Below are 27,641 nucleotides of genomic sequence, written 5' to 3'. Positions count from 1 at the left end.
ATCAATGCAGATGCCTTTTTTTTTATGGTGCAGAAATACTACAGTAATTGCTTCTGACATTTCTAAGTTAAGAGGAACAAGAGCCCATGTAGAAAATAAGAAAATAATAATAATAATATCGGGGACTTTTAAAATGAAGATTACTTCATCCTTTCGACTGGTTTGTTCTTTTTGAAAGATTTAAAAAATACGTTTTGCAGCCAGCAATGAGTTATATAAAAGTAGAAGCCTTTCACGACCACTCTTAGGTTACAAGGTGAGAAAGAAGAGTTGGGGGGGGGGAGAGAAAGACAGGAAGGACGGAGGGATCTGTTTTTGACTCCCCCCCCTCCCGTCTGATGCTCGCTTGGGACACGTAGCAATTCCAAGGGCTGCCGATCAAATGCCTCCTGCTCTTCTCGGCTCTCTAGCCCTTCTGCATCTGCCTGGAATTTCCCCACTCCCACCCCTGCGTGGCCTTCCATCTACAGTAAGTGCCTCTCCTAGAGCATAGCATAAATGGTCCCCCCACGACAAGTAGTTTTGAAACGTGCAAACGTCCTCGTGCAAAAGAGGGGTCTTTGGGTGCTGGGCCCCTCCGGTTGGTTTTTGGCAGGCAGGCGAAATAGAAGGGCGCAGTTCTGTGGGGATCACGGGGGGCCTCAAGGGCCAAAGGTGGAGGATTCTGGGAGCTCGTTGGTGAGGGTGTGCCAATGTTCCAGGCGGCAGTCGGAGGTCTGGAGGCACGAGAGCCAGTGTTGCCGGCACTCCCCACTGGCCCCTAATCCCAGGGTCACCCCACCTGCAACGAGACAAGAGGTTCTTGCAGTTTCCAAGCTGCTGGCTGCGGAGCTGACTTTTTCCTAGTCCTGTCATCGGGATACTGCAGCCCACCCCGTGCAATAAGGTGTTTGCGTACAATGGAGGAGGCTATGAAGTTTGGAAATCTCACCCTCAAATTCTCTTTGAGAGATTCTGGATATTCTTTTATTATTATTATTTTGTGGAGTCTGCAAAATGCAGTCTCTAGTTCAGGGGTAGGCAACCTTGGCTTTTTTATGACTCGTGGACTTCAACTCCCAGAATCCCTGAGCCAGCACTGCTGGCTCAGGAATTCTGGGTGTTGAAGTCCACAAGTCGTAAAAGAGCCAAGGTTGCCTATCCCTGCTCTAGTTAACTACTGGCTCTCCTGCCCTCGGCAGGGAGGGAAACATCCAGTAGAAAAGAATATTTGTAGCTCGAGGTGGAGTTGTGGACTTCTTGGTGACCCGGGAGCTTGGTTATTTGCTTGCAGACGTGTCATTACCCAACTAAGTAAGATCATCAGATGATGTTTTACCCAACTAGATAACATCAGATGAAATCAGATGATATTACCTAGTTGGGTCACGAACTGTCTGCAAGGAAACAGCCAAGCTTAGAGAGCGTCAAGAATCTCCATTGCAAGACATCCTTTCTGTGACATTCTCCTGTCTTACTACCCATGTAACTGTTATAACTTCCCCTTCAACATCTGGAGAAGAATGCTGGGAACTTTCGGAATGTGCAAAAGATGCCTGGCTATCGTTGTAGAGACCAAGAAAGGAGAATATTTGTAGCTCAGGGTTGAAATGAGGGGCCCTTGGTACTCTCTGAATTTGGTTATTTTCTTGCAGACGTTCCACTACCCAAACTAGATAGCGTCACCAGTGCTACCCATCATCAACATCATTGGGCAACATTGCTGATATTAGCTACTTTGCATAATGAAACTTCTGCAAGAAAACAACCAAGCTCAAGAGAGCACCAAGGACCCCTCATATCCTGGTAGAATTAAGCCCCAGGCTTTCAATCCAGATTAACACACCCAGCATCTCCTAGACCAAGGGTAGGCAAACTTGGCTCTTTTATGACTCATGGACTTCAATTCCCAGAATTCCTGAGTCAGCATAGTCCATGAGTCATAAAAGAGCCGAGGTTGCCTACCCCTGTCCTAGACTATACAACCCTTCCCTGAAACTAGGTGATCTTATTCCGTCTTCTCACCAATGAAGTCATTTGATTTCCCAATATCGTAATCCCAAACGGTGATTTCCAAGGATTTATGACCAAGATCTGACTGTTCAATCTCATAGAAAAAATCCTGCAATGGGGCAGATAAGGATTAAAAGTTAGGAATATACAGGGTCACCACCGCCCCCTCGCTCCTCCAATCAAGTAATGCCTTCCTTGGCTCTCCTTCATTTACCTCATTGTACTCTGGGTTTAGCGTTTTCTTTTTCACAGTTGTTTTATGCTTCGATTTTTTCTCTTCGTCTGGCTTCAGGTAGCTGCCGGAAAAGAGAAGAAGAGGGAACGGGAGAATGGGAGATTAAGCCTGTACATAAAGACAGTCGTCCTCCTTCTCAGGAAAACAACCAGCCTGTGCAAGCGCTAAAGCGCCACCATAAAAACTCAACAAGAAGTCATAAATCCAAAGCACCGAGAGAAAATGTGAAATGACTACAGCAAATGGGACATCTTCCAAACATTAATTCCAGGGTTGTTAAAGCGAGTCTCTAAAAGCTTTGCTAAATGGGAACATTACACATGGTCTCTTGAACCACTGGAGGCTAAAGAAAAGAGCCTCTCTTGAGCCTAAGGCGTTCACGTCCATAGTAGACACGGGAGGGACTAAATTGCATCTTTTCCTTCCCTCCCCAAAACTCTTAGACTTCTCCCCACTCCCCCAAGCATCCTTAAGTACGGTTGACCTTAACCAAGGATCAGAACCCCTCTCTTCCCTTGGTATGTGCGCATTTCTCACGTTTTTACATAAGGGTCCGAGTAGCCGCATACATCCATAGCAGCTAAGTGGGCGCAGCGGAGAATGGACACCAGTAATCCATGACGTTCGGAGATGTATGTGAGGGCGAGCAGGATGCGACCCCTTTCTTCCAGGGCCCAGCCAGCTGGGGGTTCCAACTATGCAGTGGGGGAAAGGAAAGGCTATTGAATGCTTTTGTGTCAAATGCCCCGCCCTCCGGCCTTCCCAAACAAAGTTTTGCAACTGGGTTCATGCATCTTTTTTTTTTTGAACCATGCCTTGCTGAATAAGCCACATTGGCCTAGCTCTGCATAAAGTGCTAGGTCATGATCGATCCATGGTTTGTGAAGCACCACAACTTGAGTACACAAACCAAGTAAAGCATTGTATGGATTACTGCAGGGGTCCCGCAGACACCATGACCTCCAAGGCGAGCAGAATGGTAAAACATAAACTCTATCCATAATTACATGTAATTTGTTATGTTTCCGTTCATTTTTAAAAATAATAATTTTGGCGGTGTCTACTGCTCGAAACATTTGCTGACCCCGGGCTTAGCTGGTTGTGTGATCTAGGCCTCAGTTAGGCCTTGGACATTCTGAGACCCAGGTGAAACGTTTAGAAGGCCTTGCATTCAGCCTTGGGCTTTTGAATTCCTTGAGCCCAGGGGCAGCCTTCCCCATCTTAGCATCTTCCAGCTGCTCTGAACCACATGCCAGGATGATGTATGGTTAAGGTCTTGGACTAAGAGCAGGGAGACCCAGATTCCACCACAGCTATAGAAGCTCAGTGGATGACCCCAAAGGTACCCCAAAGGTTTATTGGAGGGGAGGAGGGAACTGGACAAGAGCATTCTGCGTTCACCCCTTGAACTCCTGAATGAAAATAGGTGGGAGGTACCTCTAAGGAATATTCCAGCCAGCAGAGTCAACAGTGATGCTAGCTGGGAACTGTAGTTTTCCCCTACAGCTGGAAGGCATTAGATTTGGAAAACTGGACCTGGGATGTTATCTCAACTGTGGGCTTTCTTTTGCCAATTCCTGCTACAAAGACAGTCTCTTCCTACCCTCTCGCTAGCCTATTGCCTTGTCAGGGACAGCCACCTCCAGCCCTCAACCTAACTTCACATTGGAGGAGGGCCTGCTAGGGAAGAGGGTGGAGAGGGAAAATTGGGGGAGGGCCAGTTCACATCGGGTACTTGGGTTATTGGAGAGCCTAGGCCAGAGGTAGGCAACCTCGGTGCTCTTTTATGACTCGTGGACTTCAACTCCCAGAATTCCTGAGTCAGGACAAGCTCAGGTGGCTTGCATGGATGAGCTGTTGCTTTGCAAGTTGGCAAGAGAAGGGGAAGGGGAAGAAACAGAGGGGGTGGCTCTGTTTGGGGTCTGATCCAGCCCTGCTACTCAGCACGTAGGTCCCCGCAATGGGGCAACAGCCCTTGGCAAGGCGGAGGCGGTCCATCCCCGACCTAACCTTCTGCTGAGGAATTTCAGGTGCCGTCTTTGGGGCGGGAGTAGGATGGGAGAAAAACTCTCACCTCTCTCAGATAGCAGGAGATTCCACGCAGGGCGGCAGTCATGGAAGAAGGGGATGCCAGCTGTTGTGATAGGAGAGAATTTAGCGAACTTTTAAACAAGGGCCCCAGCAAAGTCAAGGAGTGTAAAGGCCCCACGGAGGAGTGAGGGAGAAGAGGAGAAATTGGTGAAGAAATCTAATATAGGCCCATTAGAACCAATGTATGTTTTGTACAAGGGCCTCTGGGTGGTGCTGGAAAAAATTAACCTTTATTAATTTGCCTCTAATCTGAATTCTACGAGTGGCACTGAGTCTATAATGCAGATCTCCCTGCTCTGATGTGGAATGATGTTTTGTGGGACAACACAACTGGCTATGATAGGGAACTGTACGTGTTTTTGGGTTACTTGCCAATTTTTCTTTAGCCATTGGCAAGGGCTGAGGAGATTTGTCCCCCAAAGAGAAAGATCCCGATTTATCATCTCTCTCACCCAACAGTTTTTGACTCTGAGGACCAGGCACAGCTCTTCATTTACAGAATAAATTGGCTCATAGATTGTTGTGTGTAAGCTTCTTCTTGTCTTTGATTGTTCTACTAGGAATATTCGGTCATTCCAAAGGAGGAAAAGGTAGAAATAGTTGTGAAATGCAGGTAAAAATAGGAGATTTGGGTTTGGGGTGGGTGGGTGGGTAGGGGCAGAGGGAAATCTCACAAATTTTTTAGAGAAAGGCAGGATTCTTTAAGAGGGAGGATAGCAGACATCCAAAGTCACCAGCAAAGAAGTAACTAAAGATGTCTCTGAATGTCTAAGAAGTCTTACTATGAATCAAATGCCGATAATCACCGAGTCATCGCAAGTTATACAACCTTCTTTGACTTAGCTCTCACCGGTTGTTGCCGTTCTAAGCACAGGTTGAAGTGTCGCTTTTGGCCAGGGCGCAGGCGTCTCAGTGGCACCCGAGTCTCTCCGATGAATTCATTGTGGGTCAGTTTATCCTCATCACAGACAGTGATTCTGGGAGGCAGAAACAGAAAAGAAAAATGGAGAATTGTGCTGAGGGAAGAGAGCCACAGGAGGGCAATGGGGCTGTGGCATGAGTTCTGAAGCAAAAGGTGGGTTTTATCTCACCGCAGTGTTTTCCGAGCCATGTCCTCTGCGGTTATCCCATTGTAGATGAGGACCTCGTTCCACACAGGATTGAGAGTGTTGTGCTGGGTGCGTGTTTTCAGTTTGTTGGCCTGAACAGAAAAAGGAATTGAACGGGAAGAACAGAACAGTAGAGAAGGGCTACACAATAATAACTGAGCCCCAAATTTCTGTTGCTAGGTGAGACAGTTGTTATGTGAAGTTTGCTGCAGTTTATGACCTTACTTGTCACAGTTGTTAAGTGAATCACTGCATCTGTCAAGTAAGTAACAAGGTTGTTAAGCGAATCTGGCTTCCCTATTGAATTTCCTTGTCGGAAGATTGCAAAAGGTGATCACATGACCCCAGGACACTGCAACCATCATAAATATGAATCGGTTGCCAAGCATCTGAATTTTAATCACACAACTATGGGGATGCTGCAACAGTCCTAAGTGTGAAAAACTTTTTTCCAGTGCCATTGTATTGTTGAATGGTCACTAAATGAGTGATTGTAAGTTGAGGACTACCTGTACAGCAAAGCCTGCAGCTGAATCTGTTCCCTGCTCTGAGGACTGGGAAACAGTGTCATAGGATATAAATCGATTTGTAATGCTTTTCCTTCTTTATCCTGCTAAACCGCTAAGATACAGATAGTCCTCGACTTACAACTATAATGGAGCCGGCCCATCGCAGCCGTTAAGTCGTTACAGTTGAAAAATGTGACTGACCCAATTTTATGAACTTTTTTATGGTGGTCACATAAGTGAATGTGGCAGTCATAAAATGGCTGCTATTGTTAAGCAAACACTGCAGTTTTTAAGCAAACCAATAGTTCACTATGGGCACAGTTTTGCCCAAAACAGAAGTAAGTGCTGTTTTTTGGCAAAACCATCACAAAATGCAGTCACGGCTGTAAGTGCAGCTGTGTTGCTGAGCTCCCTCATGTTATGTCATCCGTTCAGAAATATTTCCTTAGCAGAGTCCTTACCAGTTTGTTGAGTGGCAGAGTTCCTAATGTATTAGAAAAGTTACTAAAAATTCAGGGAGAAATTCAGAAATATATCTACCTTGAAATTAATTTAATTTAATTTATTTAATTTAATTTAATTTAATTTTAATTTAATTTATTAATATTTCTATACCGCCCTTCTCCCGAAGGACTCAGGGCGGTGTACAGGGCAAGAATAAAACACAGAGTTACAAAAATTAAAAGGTAATTAAATACATGCCCATAAAAACAGTTGATACATAATAAAACCCCAATAATAATAATAAAATACCCCACCAATCCCCCCTTAGGCCAGGCCGGCTTGTTCGAACAGGTATGTTTTCAGATCGCGGCGAAAGGAGCGAAGATCGGGCGCTGTCCGGAGCTCAACCGGTAATTGGTTCCATAGCTCCGGGGCGCCCACAGAGAAAGATCTCCCCCTGGGGGCCACCAATCGACATTCTCTGACCGGTGGCACCTTGAGGAGGCCCTCTCTGTGGGAACGCACAGGGCGGAGGGAGGTTGATGCCGGCAGCAGGTGTTCCCTAAGGTACTCCGGACCCCTGCCATGTAGGGCTTTAAACACCATTACTAGTACCTTGAATCTCACCCGGAAGACAACTGGTAACCAATGCAGCTCACGGAGCAGAGGTGTAATGTGGGAGTATCGGGAGACTCCCAACACAACTCTCGCGGCTGCATTCTGTACCAGTTGGAGCCTCCGGGTGGTCCTCAAGGGCAGCCCCATGTAGAGAGCGTTGCAGTAGTCCAGACGAGAGGCCACGAGCGCGTGAGTGACCGTGCATAAATCATCCCGGCTTAGATAGGGCCGCAACTGGCGCACCAGGCGAACCTGGCCGAAAGCCCCCCTAGTCACAGCTCCTATATGGTCTTCCAAAGTGAGCCGTGAATCTAGGAGGACTCCCAAGTTGCGAGCCCTATCTACGGGGGGTAATAGTTCACCCCCCATAGCAAGAGGTGGAATGTCCGAATAGACCCGGGATGAAGGTATGCAAAGCCACTCAGTCTTGTCGGGGTTGAGTTGAAGTCTGTTCCTCCCCATCCAGACCCGAACTGCCTCCAGGCAACGGGACATCACGTTGAGGGCATCACTGGGGTGGTTTGGGGTCGAAAGGAAAAGCTGGGTATCATCGGCGTACTGATGATACCCAACTCCAAAGCCACGAATGATCTCACCCAGCAGTTTCATGTAGATGTTGAACAGGAGAGGCGAGAGGACCGACCCCTGAGGAACTCCACAAACGAGAGACCTCGCGGTCGACCTCTGCCCTCCTGTCAACACCGACTGCGAACGTCCCTGGAGATAGGAGGAGAACCACTGTAAGACCGTGCCTCCCACTCCCAATCCCCTGAGACGCCGCAGCAGGATACCATGGTCGATGGTATCGAAAGCCGCTGAGAGGTCTAATAGGACTAGAACAGAGGAATGTCCCCTGTCCCGAGCCCTCCAGAGATCATTCACCAGCGCGACCAATGCCGTCTCCGTGCTGTACCCGGGCCTGAAACCCGATTGGTACGGGTCTAGATAATCCGCTTCATCCAGGACCAAAGAGAGCTGATGCGCCACCACACTCTCAACAACCTTCGCAAGAAAGCGAAGGTTGGAGACCGGACGAAAGTTGTTCAATACAGCTGGGTCCAGGGCAGGCTTCTTGAGGAGAGGCCTCACCACCGCCTCTTTCAAGACGGCAGGGAAGCTACCCTCACTCAAAGAAGCGGATATAACTGCCTGGAACCAGCTGCGTGTCCTCTCCCGGGCTGCATAAACCAGCCAGGAAGGGCACAGGTCCAATAAACATGTGGTGGAGCTCAGCCTCCCCATAATCCTGTCCACTTCCTCCGGAGTCACAGAATCAAACTCCTCCCAGGTAATATCGACAAGACCGCCCGTGGCCTGATCGCCAGACTCTGCCCAGTCAGAGTCCAAACCGGTCCGAATCCGAGCGATTTTGTCTGACAGATGTTGGTTAAACTCCTCAGCACGACCCTGCAAGGGTTCCTCCCTCACCTCCTGATTAAGGAGGGAGCGAGTCACCCTAAACAAGGCGGCTGGGCGATTATCTACGGACGCGATAAGGGTAGCAAAGTGATTAGACCTCGCCACCCTTATCGCAGCGAGATAAGACCTAATATGGGTTCTTAGTCGCAATCGATCGGATTCGGATCGGCTGGACCTCCAACCGCTCTCTAGGCCCCGTCTCCGACGCTTCATCTCCCGGAGCTCCGCGGAAAACCATGGAGCTCGACGGGATCTGCACCGGGTCAGGGGCCGCAAGGGTACAACTCGGTCAAGAGCCTCAGTGGCTGCCCTTTCCCAGGCTTCCACTAAGGCATCTGCCGAGCTGTGAGCAAAGGAGGCAGGTGGGGACCCCAGCGCTGCCTGAAACCTCTCGGGATCCATTAGGCGTCTGGGGCGGTACCATCTAATAGGTTCCATACACCCACGGCAGGGGGTAGCAAAACAGAAGACCAGCCGCAGGAGATGATGATCGGTCCATGACAGGGGCATAACAATTGGGGAGCCCCCACCAAGATCATCTAACCACCGTCCAGATAAGAAAACTAGCTCATGTTTAAGGAGGGTACTTTTTTCCCCATGTGGTAAACATGTGACAAGGCAAAGAAATATTAGGTACAGATCCATGGTTTAATTTAGGATATTTTAAAAATTGACGTACAGTAGAAACCTGAACTTTTTCTTTTAGGACTATTAGATAAAGAAATGGGGGGGGGGGGGAGAATGGAACTTCGTTGCTATACATGTTGATGGCTGCAAAAATTTTATATGCCCAGAAATGGAAAGAACTGTTAAACTCCCTCAATAAAGGAATGGATTGAAAAGATGATGAAACAGACAGGGATGGCAAAGTTGACTGTGCTAATTAGGGATAAGAATGTAAATAGTTTTGTGGTTACCGTTTCTGGACCTTCTGTGTGAAAGAGGAAAAAAAATTTTTTGACTTTGGGTTTTGACAATCAAGTGGGTTAGAGAAATGGCTAGAAGTTACGATTTGGTGTAGCTAAGAAGTTGCTGTCATAACTTGTTATGTATCTTATTGTACCAAAAAAAGTCAGAAGTCACTGCTTTTTCTTTCTTTTTTCATTTCTTTCCCCCCTCCCTCATGCTAATCCTTTATCCCTTTCCTTTCCCTTTTTCACATTGTTCTGAAAGGTAAAAATTTCCTTGTCCAATTGTGTGTGACTCTAGGATACAGTGCTCACCTCCGTTTCTTATGTGAGGGAGCCGGCATTGTCCGAAGACACTTCCGAGGTCATGGGGCTGGCATGACTATACACCAAGGCACATGGAACGCTGCTACCTTCCCACTGAAGTGGTACCTATTAACCTACTCACATTTATATGCTTTCAAACTGCTAGATGGACAGGAGCTGGGGCAAGGAATGGAAGCTCACCCCGTTGTATTTTATACTGAGATTTTTTAAAAAATAAATAAAAATATACTTTAAAAAAAGGAAACTCATGTTGAACTTTATAGCACTGTGGTGGCGAACCTATGGCACGCGTGCCACAGGTGGCATGCAGAGCTCTCTCTGTGGGCACGTGCGCCGTTGCCCCAGTCCTAGGCCTTCAGCTGGGTTTTATAAAACCTTTTAGTTTTAGGCCTCCGCCGCCGTGTCCCCCCCAAAAAAAGTTCAATCAATCAATTTCAGCTTCTCGCAGGAAAAAAAAAGATCTTGCAAAGTTGGAATTGATTGATTGAACTTTTTAGTCCCACCCAGTCTGCCGTTACCACTGCAGCCACACCCACCCAATGGGCAACGCCCACCCAATAGGCCACGCCCACCCGGCACCCAACAATACATAAGCGGGTTTTGGGTTGCAGTTTGGGCACTCAGTCTCTAAAAGGTTCGCCATCACTGTTATAGCACAAACATCGGCAGAGGAAAGGTTTTATGACCTTTTTATTATGTAATAAAATGCCTTATGACAATTTTGATGTCATAAAATGTTTTATAAGATTTGCCAATTCCACAAGAGTCATGGGTCCCGGGTTTGGATGCATTTTGTAAGTTAGCCCATTTGAGGTACCTTGGTTCAACAATTGTTGCTCTAAGATGCCCCGTTTCATCCAGTCAAAGGCTACGAGAATCAGAGTTTTAGTAGTATATAGATAAATAGAAGGACTCTGGCTTAGTGTGTTAGGTAAATGTAGCCTAATGTTCTTTGTTCACCTGTGGTTCTGAATGATCTGAATCCTGTTGCTGGGGATCCGAGCATCTGTAGGATCCATTGTTTTCATTCAGATGACCAAAGTAGCCTTGCACAGTTGTAATGCGAACTCTGCACCTTTCATGCAAGTATGCCACATCACAACTTCTGTTAAGAAGAGATTCTTATGCTACATTTGTTATTTTCTTTTCTTGCTCCCCCTATACACGTGCTAAGGTCAGGGGCAAAGAATTAGGACCACAGATTCCAGTTAAGCTGATTTATTGCTCAGGCTGTACACAAGAATCTGGTCAACTAATGGCCAGCACTGAATTGGTGCCAGTTAAGACTCAATGGAATTCATGTGTGTGTGTGTGTATGTGTGTGTGTGTGGTGGTGGTGGGGGAACTTGCAGCATTTGTGGACATATAACGATTCTGGGCTGAGTTCTCTCTTGACTCTGCCTCCAGGCTCTGCCTCTTGTTCTCATACAGCTAGTAGGGATTCATACTTTCTGAATCTCTTTCCTTTCCCCAGTCAATTACCTGCTGACCCTTCTGCCCTTGGCATAGGTAAAACAGCTGCACCCAGATGTGTGCTAGGAGCTCCCGAGAAGAGACTAGTTTTGACGGTGAACTGGATGTGGATTGATTTTGTTTTTGATTTTATAGAAAAGTGTTGATTTCCTTTGGCCAACCAGAGGCAGAAAAGTACACTCAAGAGGTCGAGCCCAGAGCTAGTGTTACACTCGCGGAGGGAAGAAGATCAGAAATATCTTCCTAGACCATCTCTCCGTTTCCCCCAGCTTGGCTAATAATTGCTTCAAGATAAATGGGTGGGATTCAGAGTTGGAAAGCAACACAGGCTTATAGCACCTGCTCCTCCCAGCTGCTTCCTACCATCAGGCGTACGCTGCTATTTTTTGAGTATGCATAAATATTCATAAATATTAATTTGGAAGATTTGGTCGCATATTCCCTTGTCACATCTTTTTTTTTGGCCCTGAGATAATGTAATTTCGGCAATCAGAGGTTTCTTATTCCAAACATCCAATTACAGGTGGCTTAAAAGCCTCTTATTATCTAATAAGTTATGCAAAATTTGTGTGCGCTAAACTTCAGCCTTGGAGGGAATTCCTGGTAGGTTGCTGCGGAGAAGAGGCAGGGGATGAGCTTTTTCTTCACAAGGAGATGGTCCTCAGTGATCTCCTCGCTCACAGTTCAGGGATAGTTTGGAGAAAAGACATTTTTCATAATCTGTGAGTGACGTTTGTCCCTGTGATTCTTGGCAGCAATTAAATCAATAGGCCTGCCCAATGATTAATTCCTGTATAAATTCTTTCAAACAATACAATACGATGAGAACATTAATATGAAATGCTATACAGGTAGTTCTTGACCTACAACAGTTCATTTAATGACCGTTCAAAGTTACAACGGCACCGGAAAAGTGACTTATGACCATTTTTCACACTTATGACCATTGCTGCATCCCCATTGGTCACGTTATCAAAATTCAGACGCTTGTCAACTGACTTATATTTATAATGGTCGCAGTATCCCGGGATCATGTGATCCCCTTTTGTGACCTTCTGACAAGCAAAGTCAACGGGGAAGCCAGATTTATTTAATAACCATGTTACTAACTTAGCAGTGATTCACTTAACAACTCTGGCAAGAAAAGCCGTAAAATGGGACAAAGCCCATTTTACATATGTTTCTCTTAGCCACAGAAATTTTGAGCTCAATTGTGGTCGTAAATCAAGGACTACCTGTACACTCAGGAATAAGCTGACAAATGAGTTTGACTTATCCATGGATGGGGCATACTTTGAGTCTACTTTTTTTTACAGCATATTTACCTTTTTTACATATACTTTTAAAAAGTATCTGTATCTCCTGTATTTATAGTACAGGATAACAGTATGCATATATCCTGCATATGGGGTCATTTTTCTTGAGGTGGGAGCTATATGAATTTGATTAATAAATGTATTTTCTTAATGTTGTCACTTTGTATTTTTAAATGCCTGTTTTTATCTACATATTGTTTTTTACTTAATAATTGTACACTGCCCCGGATCACATTTTGTGAGATGGGCAGCTATGTGAATTTGAGAAATAAATGTGCTCACCGATAAGCCCATCCACGGATAAGATGACCCTTGAAATTTTAATCAAAATACCATGAGAAATGGACAATTTGTGGATTATCCATGGATAAGCCAATTGTGAAAATTTAATACATATAAGCATTTTGAGCATCACTTTATCCACAGGTGGTGCATTTTTCATGGTTAAAACTTCAAGGATCGGCTTATCTGCGGATAGGCTTATTGACAGGTAAACATGGCAAATTTTATTTCTCATTCAGAATGTTTAATGTGCAAGATAAACTTTATCCTCACCAGCTTTCATGACACACACACACACACACTGGTAGACAGCTGCCCCTATTATGCTTTAATTGATTTTGAAAATGTAAGCAGCATGAGTTCAGGTCAGATGGGAAATAGTGAGACAATCTCAAATGTTCAGGCGGATCTACTAGGAGGAGGTCAAAAATTCAAGATGGCAGCCACCGCCTTGCAATTGAAGTTCTGTGTTTTTAAAATGTCTGTGACATATCTAAAGAAGGGATAGTTATTTCAATTGCATGGTTTTTGCTGCCATTTTGACTTTCTCTGCCCCTCCAGCTGAGGTTTAAACTGTCTAAGTCAAAATCCTAGCAACGGAGAAGAATTTTGCGAAGTCTATTTTAATTGGATTTATGGAAAAGGAAAGGGAATTAGCAGGGCTTTTTTTGTCATAGAACGCCCAGAACGGAGTTCCGGCACCTTTTTTGGATGGAACCTTGTAGGGCAGGCAAAGCGGGTTGTATGACGTGTGAGTTCCGGCGCCTTTTTCTTTTACAAAAAAAGCACTGGGAATTAGATTACAGCAGTGTTTCTTAGCCTTAACAACTTGAAAAGGTATGGACCTCAACTTCCAGCATTCTTCAGTTAGCAAAGCTGGCTGGGGAATTCGGGGAGTTGAAATCCACGCTTCTTCAAATTGTGAAGATTGAGAAACAACGGATTGCAGAAATCTTGATCACTGAAGACTTTTTCTTCAGTTCCCATTTAATTCCTAAGTGCCTTAAATCAGAATCTTCTTAATTCTCTTTCCTAGAGCTGTACGATGGACAGAGGAGGCAGGTGCTTTTTTGGACAGCAGGAAGAATGGGCAAATGTGTTATATTAGTAATTTTGAGAGATTTTATTTATATTAGGCCTTCATTATTTTTATAAATATCTCAAGGAGGTGAGCATACAACAACAACAATAATAATAATAAAGTTGGAAGGGACCTTGGAGGTCATCTAGTCCAACCCCTTGCTCAGGCAGGAATCCCGATACCATTTCAGACAAATGGCTGAATACTCCTTCCTGCTCCTATATTCCCCAGGACAACAACCTTGTGAGATTAGCTGGGCTGAGACAGCCCAAAGTCACCCAGCCAGCTAGGCTGGTGCCAGCTGGCTTTCATGCTTTTAAACCAGGACTAAAAACTAAACCTGGTGATTGATCCAAAGTCACCCAGGCAGCTTTCATGCCTAAGGTGCGACTAGAACTCACAGAATCCTCGTGATTGACCCAAAGTCACCCAGCTGGCTTCATGTCTCAGGTGGAACTAGAACTCACTGTCCCCAGATTTCTAGCCTGGTGCCTTCCCCACTACTGTAGACCAAACCATTGTCCACAATTTCATGTTCCAGGAGGCCTGCGGCATCTGGGAAGTTGGACAAGCATCCCAAGAGAAGGACAAGGCTGCTTCCATATTGCTCCTCCCCCAAAACCAACATGTAATACACACGTAAGGAGTCAAGCTCGTGTTGAAGGAGACTTGATATTATATACTCACATAAGCTTTTGTGGCTACGTGGGACCAGAATTAAGACACAATAACAGGGATGTAAATTTGAGGCTATGCTTACCAAAGGTATCAAAAAAAGAGTTAAAAAAAATCAAAATGTCATGCTGGATATGAATGGGGGCGAGGGCTTCCATCACACGCTTGTAGCCACCATCTTGACTTTTATGGCCCCCTTCCGACAGACCCCCCCCCCAGTGCTTACCTTACAAGCACCTGGAAGGAGATGTAGTTTGACATAAGGGTCAGCCAAGCCATTAAAATCCATTGGCTTTAGTCCCTGGAAAAACAAACAAACACGGGCATTAATTCCACTCTATTTATACTTCCTTGTTCTTTTTACATCTCCACCTATTCAGAGGCCTGTAGAAAGCTCTCTACGCCTCTCAAAATTATAAAATTCCTGCTGAAAAGTAGATATTGGTGTGCCCGCTCCACTTTATGGTTGTGATACTCTGGGCTAATTTCAATTCAATGAATGAATGAACCTTTATTGTTAAAAGTGCAACATGTATACATTGAGATTGGCTGAGCCTCCCTTCAAGCCGTAAGCGTGATCAGCAGCGAAGTCAGCTTGATCCTTTCCTCGCAATGACTTGCTGATTAGAAGGGAGGGTGGCAGGATTTATTTATTAAAATCCTTCCGCAAGAGATTGGCTCAGATTTCTGGTAAAGGGTATCTTTGTCTTTTCTCCACAGGCAGTCTTTTCTGGAGAAAGAAGTTCTTGCCATTCGTTTTTTCACTAAGACAATCTGCAATTTAGGAGGGAGAAGAAAAGAAAAAAAGAAAGGAAAAAGAAAGACCGAGAAAGAAAAATAAGGAACAGAAGGTGTGTGTGTCTGTCTGTGTGTGTGTGTGTGTGTGTGTGTGTGTGTGTGTGAGAGAGAGAGAGAGAGAGAGAGGGGGGGGGGGGATATTGGTGTCTGCATGTAGCGGGTACGGCCCTTCGACCTACTACAGATAGGCCTCAACCATTCATTTAGCTACTGTTCAAAGATACAACAGCACTGGGAAAAGTGATAATCAATCCTAACACTTACAGCCACTGCAGCAAAATTCCCCACAGCCATGGGATCAAAATTCAGGTGCTTGGCACCCGGCATGTATTTACGACAATTGCCGCACCAGGGGTCACAACACTCACCATTTGTGGCCTTCCAACAAGCAAAGCCAATGGGGGAAGTTGATTCATTTAACGACTAGGTGACTCACTTAACAAGTGCAGCAATTCTCTTAACAAGCGTGGCAAAAAAAGGTTGTAAAATGAGGTGTGACTCACGACGATTGCCTTGCTTAGCAATGGAAATTTTGGTCCCAATTGTGGTCGTAAGTTGGGGACCACCTGTACATTCTTCAGCTCTGCCTTGGAGGAGGAGGAGGGCCCTTCATAGGGAAAAAGCAAAACTGCAAAGTCCGTTAGAGTCTGAATGATTAAGACTCCCACCCTGGAATAGGTCTGGGGGTTAGAACATAGAATCATAGGCTGAAAGGGACCTCAGAGGTCTTCTAATCTAACCCCTTGCTCTAGGCAGAAAACCTTATTCCATCCTGGTCAAATGGTTGTCCAGTCTCTTCTTGAAAACCTCCAGTGATGGAGCATCCACAACTTCTGGAGGGAAGCCATTCCACTGATTAATTGTTCTCACTGTCAGTAAATTTCTCATTACTTCTATGTTGGATCCCTCTTTAAAAAGTTTCCAAACATTGCTTCTTGTCCTGCCTTCTGGTGTTTTGGAGACTAAGTTGACCCCTTCTCTGTGACAGTCCCTCAAATACTGGAAGATAACTATCATATCCTCCCTAATTCTTCTCTTTGTTAGACAAGACATACCTAGTTCCCTTAACTGTTCCTTGTACGGTTTTTAGCTCCCTTTATCTTCTTTGTTGCTCTTCTCTGCACTTTTTGTAGGTTCTTAGCATTTTTTTCTGGTATCATGGTGACAGAGCTGTGCATAGTATTCCAAGTGTGGCCTCACTAGCATGGTATAAATCCACTCCTCCACATTCGTAAAATATCTTCACTCCACATACTGACCAGTGGCACTTTCCAGGTGTTTGCTGATTGCAAACAATTCTCCATCCAGCAACGAATTTGTTGGACTATTCCAGGATTACAAACTCCGAGATCTTTGCACCGGTGCACCAGGCAGGATAGTTGGATTAACTTTCACTGCAGATGTGGGGAATTCATCTCTAAATCGCAGCTGGACTTTTTGAAACCCCTTTTCAGAAGCTAGGAAGGCGACCTTTATGTCACTTTAAATCCCAGAACTATTGGTGCCGTGCATTTTAATCCTGTTCAGAGTCATTGCAGAAATTCCAGCTAAATTGGCTTTGTTGGTGAATGGCCACAGGGAAAACGATACAGTAGTCAGAAAAAATATTTTTAAAATAGCATTCATGTAAACATATCCTCTAAATAGTTTGCACACAATCTCTAGAGATGCAGAGGACGACGCCAAGGAAACAGGAACCTGCCAGTTGGGAAAAAGGGTCATCTACTCTTTTCAAAGTGGCGGGCTCTGGGTTAGTTTTGCTGTGGTTCTGAACTGCCGCAGTATTTCCCATGCTTCCCCCCCCCGCCCTCTTCTGTTGCCACAGCAACGCCAGATGCCTGCGGATACCCGGTTGCCTGGCGCGTCGCCGCCGAGATGCTTGAAGATGCTGCAAGCCCACCAGCTGGGAAGGAAGAAAGGGAGGAGGGGGGTGTTGTGTATTGCTGATGTGTGAGTTGAGGGTCAGGGAGAAGACCCCGGAGGTTTGGTTTGACACTTGAAGGGCACTTGCCTGACTTCTAAAGGCTTTGTAGATGGGGTAGAGAGAAAGGGCTGAGTGTGGCAGGAGAAAAGAGAGGCTGAAATGAACATTGCTAGCTCCATAATGAGATTTTCCACCCCAGTGTGGCCTCTTTTATTAAATCAAGGCCGTTTATTGTGAAAACGCAACATGTGATGCAGAAAAGCTGAATCCAAAGGCATGGAGGGTGCTAGAAAAGCAAAACAGTGTCTTTTCAGCAGCCTTCTACAGCCTACTGTGCTCCAAGTAAGCTGAGTAGCAGCCCTCATAATCCCTCATTGCCAGCCCAGGCTGTCTCCTTTAGCAAAAAATAAATAAATAATAAATCACAGGAGTTGTCCAAACCCCACCAATTTGGAGAAACTGCTTCGGAAGAGGTTTTTGAGGCCCGGTAAAGGAACACGATTACCTTGGCTCGTAGGATGGTGCAGTCAAGGGTGCAGCTTTCTGGATCATAGAGAATATCAAATTCAAGAGTCCCAAGTGATGCTAGAAAAAGGCCAGGCAGTAAGGAAAACAAATGTTAAAAAGAGATCCATCTTATCAGTGTTTTCCTTCAAGCTGTCTTCCCAATCCCACTCACAATCTGCAAATTCAGCGCCATCCATCTGTCCAGACCAGTGCTTCTCAACCTTGGCAACTTTAAGACATGTGGACTTCAATTCCCAGAATTCCCCAGCCAGTCATGATCCAGATTAACCTTCCCCAGCCAACCTTGCTTCAGATGAACTGACTAAAAATCCCATCAGGCTTGGCCAGCATAGCCATCTCTGAATTGCTTTGTATTGCTGCATCTGCACACTTGTATACAATTGAATGAAGATCGACTGTGAGTTCAAATAATACCAAAAGGTGTTCTTATGTTGATGGCTGTCAAAATCTTCCCCTACCCCAAATTCTGCAAATCTTTATGTAAGTGTTCTCTGTCTGTGAGCTATGCACAGGAGTGCACACTTTCATTTTGAATATCTCAAGTGCCCCCCTTCCCTTTCCCTCTGATAATCTAATTTAGGCACCAGGAAAACTGAATGTGATGTCCTGAATTAATTGCGGAAATAAAGTAGACGTGTCTAAAGATGCATAGTAATTGAACTTCTGTTTCTCATGGAACAAAGCGGAGAAACATGGGACATGTTTCTGAATCAGCCATCACTAGACATAAAAATAAAAATAAATCATATTTACACACCATTCAAAAGAGAGGAAGGAAACAAAAAGACCAGAATACAGCTTCTCTGGCAGCCAACACCAGATAAGCAAGAATTAACACCAGACAAACAATCAAGCAAAAAACAATACCCTAATTAAGGAACTACCAAGGAGAAAACCATACCCCCACCAAAACTGGCAGGGCAAGCTAATGTGTATAAAAAGGGCGCAAACCCCACACTCTCTTGCACTGAGGATGTTACCTAGTTGGATAATGAAACATCTGCAAACAAACAAGCTCAGAGAGGACCAAGGACTCCACAAAGGTAAGTCTATTTTGTTTATCACTGCCTCTTTTTTCTTGCAAAGTAAAGTTGCTAGGATACTGTGTCTTCTTTCTGGGACAGTTGCCCACTTGTTAATTATTCAGGACCCACAGGGGTGTCTGCAAGGAATGCTTAAAAAAAACAACAGTCAAGATGGTGGCTGTGACAGTGCAATTCAAGCTCTTTTTGTTTTTTTAAGTGTGACACACCTAAAAACCAGGCAGAGCTATGATCACATCATTGCTTTTGCCATCTTGACTTTTTGATCATACCTTGGGGACCCACCATTTACTTCTCCTTCTGTTTTTCTCCAGACCTGGAGAACGTCGGCCTTTGTGAATTAGAACCATCTCTTGTCTTCATAAAAGCATTTATACTGTACATTTGGGTGAGCAAATAAATCCATCCAACCAGCCCAGCCATCTCTAGAAGTCCCATCTTTTAAAGCCAGAAGCCTTAATCTGAGCCATATAGGATCTATTTGTAGTTTCTCGGTGGCAAGAACAAAGCATTCTCTCCTTTATGTGTTCCAAGATGTTGTGATTGATCTATAAATTGTATGGATCAATAGTCTGCCACAGTAAAAAGGTTTCTTGGCCTGGGCCGTGGACATGTGTTTTGTCAAATTTTGGCAGGAAATTCACTTCTACTTGCTTAGCCTTCAGCCTATCGTTCTTGCCCCATTTCACAAATGGGGCTTGTTCACTGTGCTAAGTCATAATTCTTTCCGGCTTGGCTGTGTTGTGTAAGCATAGCCACTGTGTCCTGTTTATGGCACTTAACAGCTCAGCAGGTGGTATGCACCCTACCAATTGAGCTTTCTTCAATAAACCATGGTTTAGTTATTGATATAAAGGATCTAGCAGTTAAGTAAAACTCAACCGGAAGAGAAGGAGGAGGATGAGGATGGGCTTTCTGTCCTCACTCATCAATTCTGGGCATTTCTCGCTAGGTGTGCGCTAGCGGTCAGCGGTTAGGCTTCCTTTCGATGCCTGAGAAAAGCTAGATCCCGGAGCGCATGGCGAGCATGCACAAATTGCTGATGAATGATGCATGGAGATCAAGAGCAAAAAACGTGATGCATTCTTCCTCCCCACCCCCTCACCCCTGGCCTTCAGAATGGTCTGCGTAATTTTAAAGCCCAAGTGAAAAGGGCTTATACGTCCCTACACATGTTTGATCAGACTGTACCTCTTTGTATCGGGATACATTTATTTGTAAGGGTTTCTGGATGGGTTTACGTTTCGACGCATGCCTCTGTCTGGTAACATGGAGATCTCTCTTTCTCTCTTGTGATCCGTTTATCTACAGCACCCACTCCTATGCTAGCTACCTTTTTTTCCTTCCCTCGCTCTGCACTTACCATTCATTAAACCTCCCTTCCGTCTTATGGGCGTCAGTGTCTGCATGTGTGCGTGTGTACATGCACCTGTTGGAGAGCATATGAATGTAATGTCTTTTTTATGCTGGGTTGTGTTAATAGGAGAGGCGTGGGGTTGTGAGGTTGTTTTTATTAGAGAAGATGCCTGAGTGGACATTTGCATGCATGGGTTGTCCCAGAAAGTATGGGGGGGGGCCTCAATAATTCTTATGGTGCAGATTCAAGGGGAAAAACTGACATCTTGACTTTTTAGTGCCACGGCACTCATTTCTGAGGACTGCTGATACCGTCGCTCATGGAACCCTCTGCACATGTACAGTAGGCCTGTGCTTGTGCTGACACAAATCTGCTTGAGGCTCTGAATCTGGCAAAGCCTGTGCATATTTATTTGTCTCGGCACAAGAACAAGCACAAAAAGGTGAGAGCAGAGCATGTTTCCAAAACATTTGGTCATCCAATGTCTATCTAGTGTTCCTCCTAGTCCTAAAAACAAATGTGCACGGGAACAAATTCTTTCCTTCATCTATTCCTCTCCCATTAGAATGCCAGCTGGAGCAGGTCACCCCATCCTACTGTGAGAAGAACAGCATGCAGCTGAAAGCTACAGTTACCAGATCCAGGTTGCAGGGATTCAGAGGATCCCTTAGAGGTCAGCAGAGAGTTTTCTGTATCGTTTTACTGCCATCTAGTGGCTAGGCAGATCTTTGCAACCCAGATTTGCTAGTTGCACTCTTGTTCAGAATCTGTTTGCCAATCCCAGGTCTCTGGATGATTCACAGGCAGCCCAAGTAGCCTTTCCCCATGTTTGCCCCCAAGCAGCACATGATAATCCCACGAAGCCTTGAGGTTCCCCTCAGCTGTTTTGACCACTCAAGCCAGCTCCAAATCCCACAGCTGGATTTACAAAGGAACATCTTTCAAAGTGCCAACTATACAGTTCTGGGCTTGAGTGACTGGGATTCTCAGGTGCGTATCATTGTCTAGTCCCTGTATTGAGAGAACTGTGATGCAAGATTTGCATTTCCTTTGGAAGGAGACGAGGAGGCATTGGTATGCCCTAAGGCAGGGGTAGGCAACCTTGGCTCTTTTATGACTCGTGGACTCCAACTCCCAGAATTCCTGAGCCAGGATGGCTGGCTCAGGAATTCTGGGAGTTGAAGTCCGCGAGTCATAAAAGAGCCAAGGCTGCCTACCCCTGCCCTAAGGTTTAGCACTCTAAGCCAATGCCTGCTCAATTTTAGCCTAAAGTTAGCTCTGCTCTGATGGGTAGCAGGGTTGGAGAATAAGCTCATGATACCTTGTGATCTAATGTAATGAGGAGGTAGTTCCCCAAGAGGGAGAAGGTGCATTCCAGAGGAGTAACAGGCAATTCAGCCCAGAGATCAAGTGTGAGAGAAAGAGGGTGAAGACAGCCCTGCCCTGATGCTTCACAGAATATCCTGTTGATGCAAACAGTAGAGTCCTCAGTCTAGCAAGATTTTGTCTACAGAGGTAAAACGATAAAGAACTCAGCTTGGAAGGATTGCTATATGTCATTCTTGATTTTGAGCCTGACAATCTAGAGCAGGCATGTCAAACTCGTGACGTCACGTGACTTGCCGGCAATGGGGTGGGCGCGGTTTGAGTATGATGCATCTGGCCCTTGGGCCGGCAGTTTGACATGCCTGATTTAGAGCATTTAATCATAGTAGATTATAAGTACTGAAACAAATATTGCAGAACCTGGCCTGGTAGAATACAAGAATTGCTTCTGAGAAAGATAAGCATGAGTCTGTGCACATGCCTGTTTCAAATTTTGTGTCCAAAAAGAGCCCAGAGGGTTGAGACAAGTTGCTTTCGTGTGTCCTTCCAGATGTGAACCCAGTTACCAGAGTCAATTAAATCTTGCCTGATACTAAATAGCTTGATTTGGAAAAAAATCATATTATAAAAATATATAGTATAAAATATATATCATATATATAATTTATAAAATCAACTAAGTAGGTTTGCTCAAAAGTGCAACTTTCCCTATTGCGGTTGTGCTTTAGAGAAGAGAAATTACCAAGTCATGTTCTGCAGACCTTTTAAGTTTATCTTTTACTCTGGACCAGTGTGCATGTATTATTTTATTGTGCACTGAGTGTGGCTATTTACAATTAAGTATGACTGCCTCAGGGCAAAGATAGGATTCTGTTTTTTAGTTCTTGCCTGCATTCGCTCAGCTTAAAACCTCAGGAGATTCACTAGACTTTATTCCCAGATCACTGTGCAAATGATAGGAGATAGGAGATGTCGGAATGGAAAGGACATTTTGTAGCATATATGATAAAGAATAAGCAAGCTGCAGAACAACATGATGGTTACACCTTAAATGTCATGATGGCAGACCTGTTCACAAAACTCTCCCCAGAACATTGGCTATAAATGTGACAAGGGCTCACACAAACACCACTTTCAAGTGAACGGTATATGTGGATGAATGTTTTGAAAGAAGTGGAACTGAAGAATGTACCTCTCTAAAAGATCAGAATCTCACATTGGGCAGGTGTATGTGAGTGATGGTGGATTTAGATACAGTATTCCAGGTAAGATTGAGGAACAAAGAAGAAAGGGGAAACAATGGAAATGATGGTTGGAGGGGATCAAGGAAATACAGAATATAGAATAACAACATTGGAAGGGGTCCTTGGAGGTCTTTTAATCCAGTCCCCTAGTCAAGCAGGATATTCTGTACCATGGGTCTCCAAGCATGGCTGGCTGGGGAATTCTGGGAGTTGAAGTCCACAAGTCTTAAAGTTGCTAAGTTTGGAGACCCCACCATATACCATTCCAGACAAATGGCCGTCCAATCTCCTCTTAAAAACCTCCAGTGAATACCCCTCAAAGAGTTATGAGTTTCTGTTAGGCACAAGCTGAAAAGATGAACATTTTTTTTATCTGTGACAGGAACTAATGCTGAGTCAGTGGTACCTAATCAATCAGTGAAGATTCAATTGTCCATATTTTTGAGAACTGTTTGGTAAGACAGATTTGCTTATGACAAACATATTGTTTGGATACCCATATGAGAGCGTATGGATGTCAGTGTCGATATAGGTTGACATTAAAGTGAAGGATGAGGCTCTGGATGGCCATTCACAAAACTTTAATATGCCTTTGTAGATGTGTGAAAAAAATAATCTAAATATGAGTGAGTAGATGGTCGTATAAGAGGCAGACCTATTCACCTATTCTATTCACACAACATTCTTTGACTTGTTTGAATTATTGAACAAACTATAGTGACTTAAGTTCATACATCTTACTAAGTTGTAAACCACAGCTGACAAACCATAATGGTTGTGTTCATGTTAATTGAATAGACCATTAGTGAGTTAGTTCACACATTCTGCTAATTCAAAATCAAACAAAGTTATAGTAGGGTACATAGAACAATGTACACATCCAACCGCCAGCTGTCAAGCATCTATGCGCTCTATCTTAAAATTAATAATACTAATATTAATACTATAACTAATAATAATAGAGTTGGAAGGGACCTTGGAGGTCTTCTAGTCCAACTCACTGCTCAAGCAGGAAACCCTATACCATTTCAGACAAATCATTGTCCAATCTCCTCTTAAAAAAATCCAGTGTTGGAGCATTCACAACTTGGAGCATTCACAATTAATTCACAATTAATCCACTGGTTAATTGTTCTAACTGTCAGGAAATTTCTCCTTAGTTCTAGGTTGCTTCTCTCCTTGATTAGTTTCCATCCGTTGTTTCTTGTCCTGCCCTCAGGTGCTTTGGAGAATAGCTTGACTCCCTCTTCTTTGGGGCAGCCGCTGAGATATTGGAAGACTGCTATTATGTCACCCATCTTCCTTCTCTCCATTAAACTAGACCAGGGGTAGGCAACCTCGGCTCTTTTATGACTCGTGGACTTCAGCTCCCAGAATTCCTGAGCCAGCATGGCTCAGCTTGGAAACCTCTCCCTTTCCCCTCAGCATAGCTGGCTCAGGAATTCTGGGAGTTGAAGTCCACGAGTCATAAAAGAGCCGAGGTTGCCTATCCCTGAACTAGTCATACCCAATTCCAGCAACCGTTCCTTATATGTTTTAACCTCCAGACCCCCAATCATCTTTGTTGCTTTTCTCTGCCCTCTTTCTAGAGTCTCGACATCTTTTTTACATCATGGTGACCACAACTGGATGCGGTAGATGAAGAGGAGAAGTTGATATGTGAAGTGACAGTCAATGTAAGAGAATCATGGAATGTGCTATGTAGCCAGCTGTTTTCTCTTGGATTAAAAGATAGTTTGATGAAAGCTCAAGTCTTCTCTAGAGTCACAGACACGGGGAATTATACTTACTGTTGTCATCAGAATCATATCCTTCAGTAGATTCTCCTTCCCCAGTCCCTGCGGGTACAGTCGTTCCTTCACCCCTCATCCTATCTTGTGTTGTCAGCACCCCTTCCAGCCCAGGATGTGGAAAATAAGCTGAGATTTGGGCAATGGGTCGTATCGGTCCTGGGGACACATCGATGGCCATGTGCTCTCGGATAGGAACTGGTGCACGATCTCCACGGCGGACAGTCATTGGAGGAACAGTCAACTGTGCTGAAAGGGGAGAAAAACTCACTCATTAATTTTCATCCTTTATTTCTAGGCTCAGTGGTATGTTGATATGCAAAGCTGCCTTAAGCAAATTTGCTGGAATAAAACAGGTTGGCCTTGATTCTCAAGAAAATACATCTCTAGGTATGTTCTTAATAAGTGGCATCTAGCTTCTCCAGAAATGGGAAACTTTAAAATGCAGCCTAATGTTTTGGTTACTGTATGTAAACTTTTGAAAATTTGCCCATGTGGTGACAAGGAAGTTGAAAACATCTCACAAATTCTCTCTCTCTCTCTCTCTTCTATCTATCAATCATCTACCACATTTTTAAGCTGCCTATCTCCCTCACAGAGCCCTTATTGCATTATAAATTTTATAGAGACATCAGGTCAATCTACCTTGTGCTCCTAATTTGTAAATTCCCTGCAAGGTCAGATAAATTTTACATGAACCTTCTCCTTCAAGATTTAAAACCATTCATTACATGGGAAGTAGCTAAATTTTGTGCTGCTGCAAGCAAAGCAAGATAAAATTAGTTAAAGGCATAATTACCTTTGTTTTAAGCAATACCTTGGCTTTGATACATCTTAACTGATATTTATTTATTTATATCCTGCCTTTATTATTTTTACAAATAACTCAAGGTGGCAAACATATCCGACACACCTTCTTCCTCCTATTTCCCCCCCCCAACAACAACCCTGTGAAGTGGGTTGGGCAGAGAGAGTAACTGGCCCAGAGTCACCCAGCTGGCTTTCATGACTGAGGTGGGATTAGAACTCTCCGTCTCCTGGTGATTGGTCCAAAGGCACTCAGCTGGCTTTCAGGGCTAAGGTAGGACTTGAACTCATGCTTTCCCAATTTCTAGCTTGGTGCCTTAACCACCAAACTAGCGCTCCTAATTCAAGGAGGCAAACATGTCCAACACACCTTCTTCCTCTTATTATCCCTACAACAACCACCCTGTGAGGTGGATTGGGCTCAGAGGGACTGGCCCAAAGCTGCCCAGCTGGTTTTCATGGCTGAGGAAGAACTTGAACTCATGATCTCCCACTTTCTAGTCTAAAGCCTTAACCACTAAATCAAAGTGGCTGGTTGTTTGATGAATTGTTAGGGGATATATATTTTTTTATTTTTATTTTATACCTGTTGATGTTTTAGATTTATCATCTGGGTAACAACTGTATTAATATAGTAATAGAGGAGTGAATGTTATACTGTGTGATTTACTTTGCTGCTTGTTAGTATATTATTGTATTCATTTACTTTGCACTGTTTTTGTACTTTTAAATTTTGCTTGTCATTGAGCAAATAAATATTATTGATTAGTTTTCCCTCTAAACTATAATGATTGGCAGGTCAAATTTGCTACTTCGCAGGGAGACAAAAGGCAAGGCAAAGATTTCTTTGTTGTTAGAAGAATTGAGAAATTCAATCAGGCATTATTTTTAAAAGAAACAAAAAAAATTCCTTTGTGTGAACAAGTGTTTCTGCTTGTGATGGTGAACTACAATTTGTATTAGGTAAGAAATATCTATTACCGTTTGGGTCACAGGAGAAATAAGCAATGTTTAAGCTCTGAGCTGAACATTTCATTATTTTCTTTATAAGGTATCTCAAGTAGGTTTCAGGGGGGAAAAAACTCTGGTAGAAAAAATTGATATTTTCTAGGTAGGAAATGCACTTCTCTTAATCACAGCAACCTTGATGTTATGGGCTAAGAAAGGGTTTCTCAAACTGAGCTGCTTTCAAATGCATGGACTTCAACTCCCAGAATTCCCCAGCCAGTCTTGGTACATTATATAAAGTTTGAATGATGACTGAGAATTGATTTAGTAGAACTGTGGGCTTCCTAAAGACCTGTCCAGCCTTCATTGCAATGTTTTTAAGCATGCTTGTGTTTGTTCATTTGCTTGTTTTATTTTTTGACGTTTTAAGATTCCTCCCAGCCTACTAACAGATTACATTTAGTCCTTAGTAATTTACTTTAGCTGGAGTCCTCTCAGTAACTCATCAATTAAATTTACTACCAAAGTAGAAGTCTATAGTTCACCCCAAAAAGTATGTTATTTCCACAACATTGTTGTATTCCTATATATGCCCCAAGCCACTATTACATTCTGTATCAATCAATTCTATCAATTAATTAGATGTTACAAATCACATTAAAAAAGCACCTTCATGTTTCTATTCTGAATGATGACTTCAGGGAAATAAGATGTTTTCATTTTTTCTATTGCAAATGTAAATCTAACATCTACAGACCTTTGTCTCTAGGAAAAAGCTAATACATCAATGCATGCAGGAAATGTTACATAAAAATTGAATAAACGAGGAGACTATCCTAGTGATTCTATCTCCACTTATCTTTTTATGTTTTACATAACTTTACCTCACCCATATGCCTTTTCTTGTAGGGAGGGGACCCAAGCCCTTTGGTTATATTTTTCTGAACCAAACTCCATGATTTTACATAGATTTATTTCTCCCCATCCTAGTTTCTCATGATCCACTCTGTGAATCACTTCCTCACTTCCCAAAATTTATTTTATTTATTTATTTTATTTTAATTCCATTTATATCTCGCCCTTCTCCGAAGACTCAGGGCGGCTTACAAGCTTAGCAGTAGCCTTCATTCTATGTATATGCCTGCTTAATAGGGCTTTCACACACACCCCAAGCGGCATTATTACAAAGTCAGCTTAATTGCCCCCAACAATCTGGGTCCTCATTTTACCTACCTCGGAAGGATGGAAGGCTGAGTCAACCTTGAGCCTGGTGGGATGCGAACCTGCACTAATTGCAGGCAGCTGGTGTTACTTAAGGAGGCATTAGCCCACTGCTCCACCAAGGCTGGGGACCCTTTTTTGGCTGTTCCCAAATTTACCAAAACTTTCCCTGATTG

General features: G+C 44.0%; 1 protein-coding gene across 1 annotated transcript; it reads right to left on the bottom strand.

Annotated features, from left to right (window-relative positions):
• Window positions 1-641: 641 nt before the first annotated feature.
• On the bottom strand, window positions 642-24,727 carry LOC308677472 (double C2-like domain-containing protein alpha; the record flags this gene model as incomplete). The annotated part of the gene is made up of 10 exons (XM_081343914.1): window positions 24,490-24,727; window positions 17,707-17,786; window positions 14,706-14,780; window positions 5,410-5,519; window positions 5,169-5,295; window positions 4,302-4,361; window positions 2,765-2,922; window positions 2,207-2,288; window positions 2,005-2,101; window positions 642-781 (listed from the first exon to the last, which is right to left on the bottom strand). Exons 1-10 carry the CDS (start codon window positions 24,716-24,718, stop codon window positions 642-644), a joined length of 1,158 nt encoding a protein of 385 aa, XP_081200040.1. The 5' UTR covers window positions 24,719-24,727.
• Window positions 24,728-27,641: the final 2,914 nt, after the last annotated feature.

This window comes from Vipera berus (genome assembly GCF_964194415.1).
Source record: "Vipera berus genome assembly, chromosome: Z".
NCBI classification, from domain to species: domain Eukaryota; kingdom Metazoa; phylum Chordata; class Lepidosauria; order Squamata; family Viperidae; genus Vipera; species Vipera berus.
This window is presented reverse-complemented; position numbering and strand designations above follow the sequence as displayed.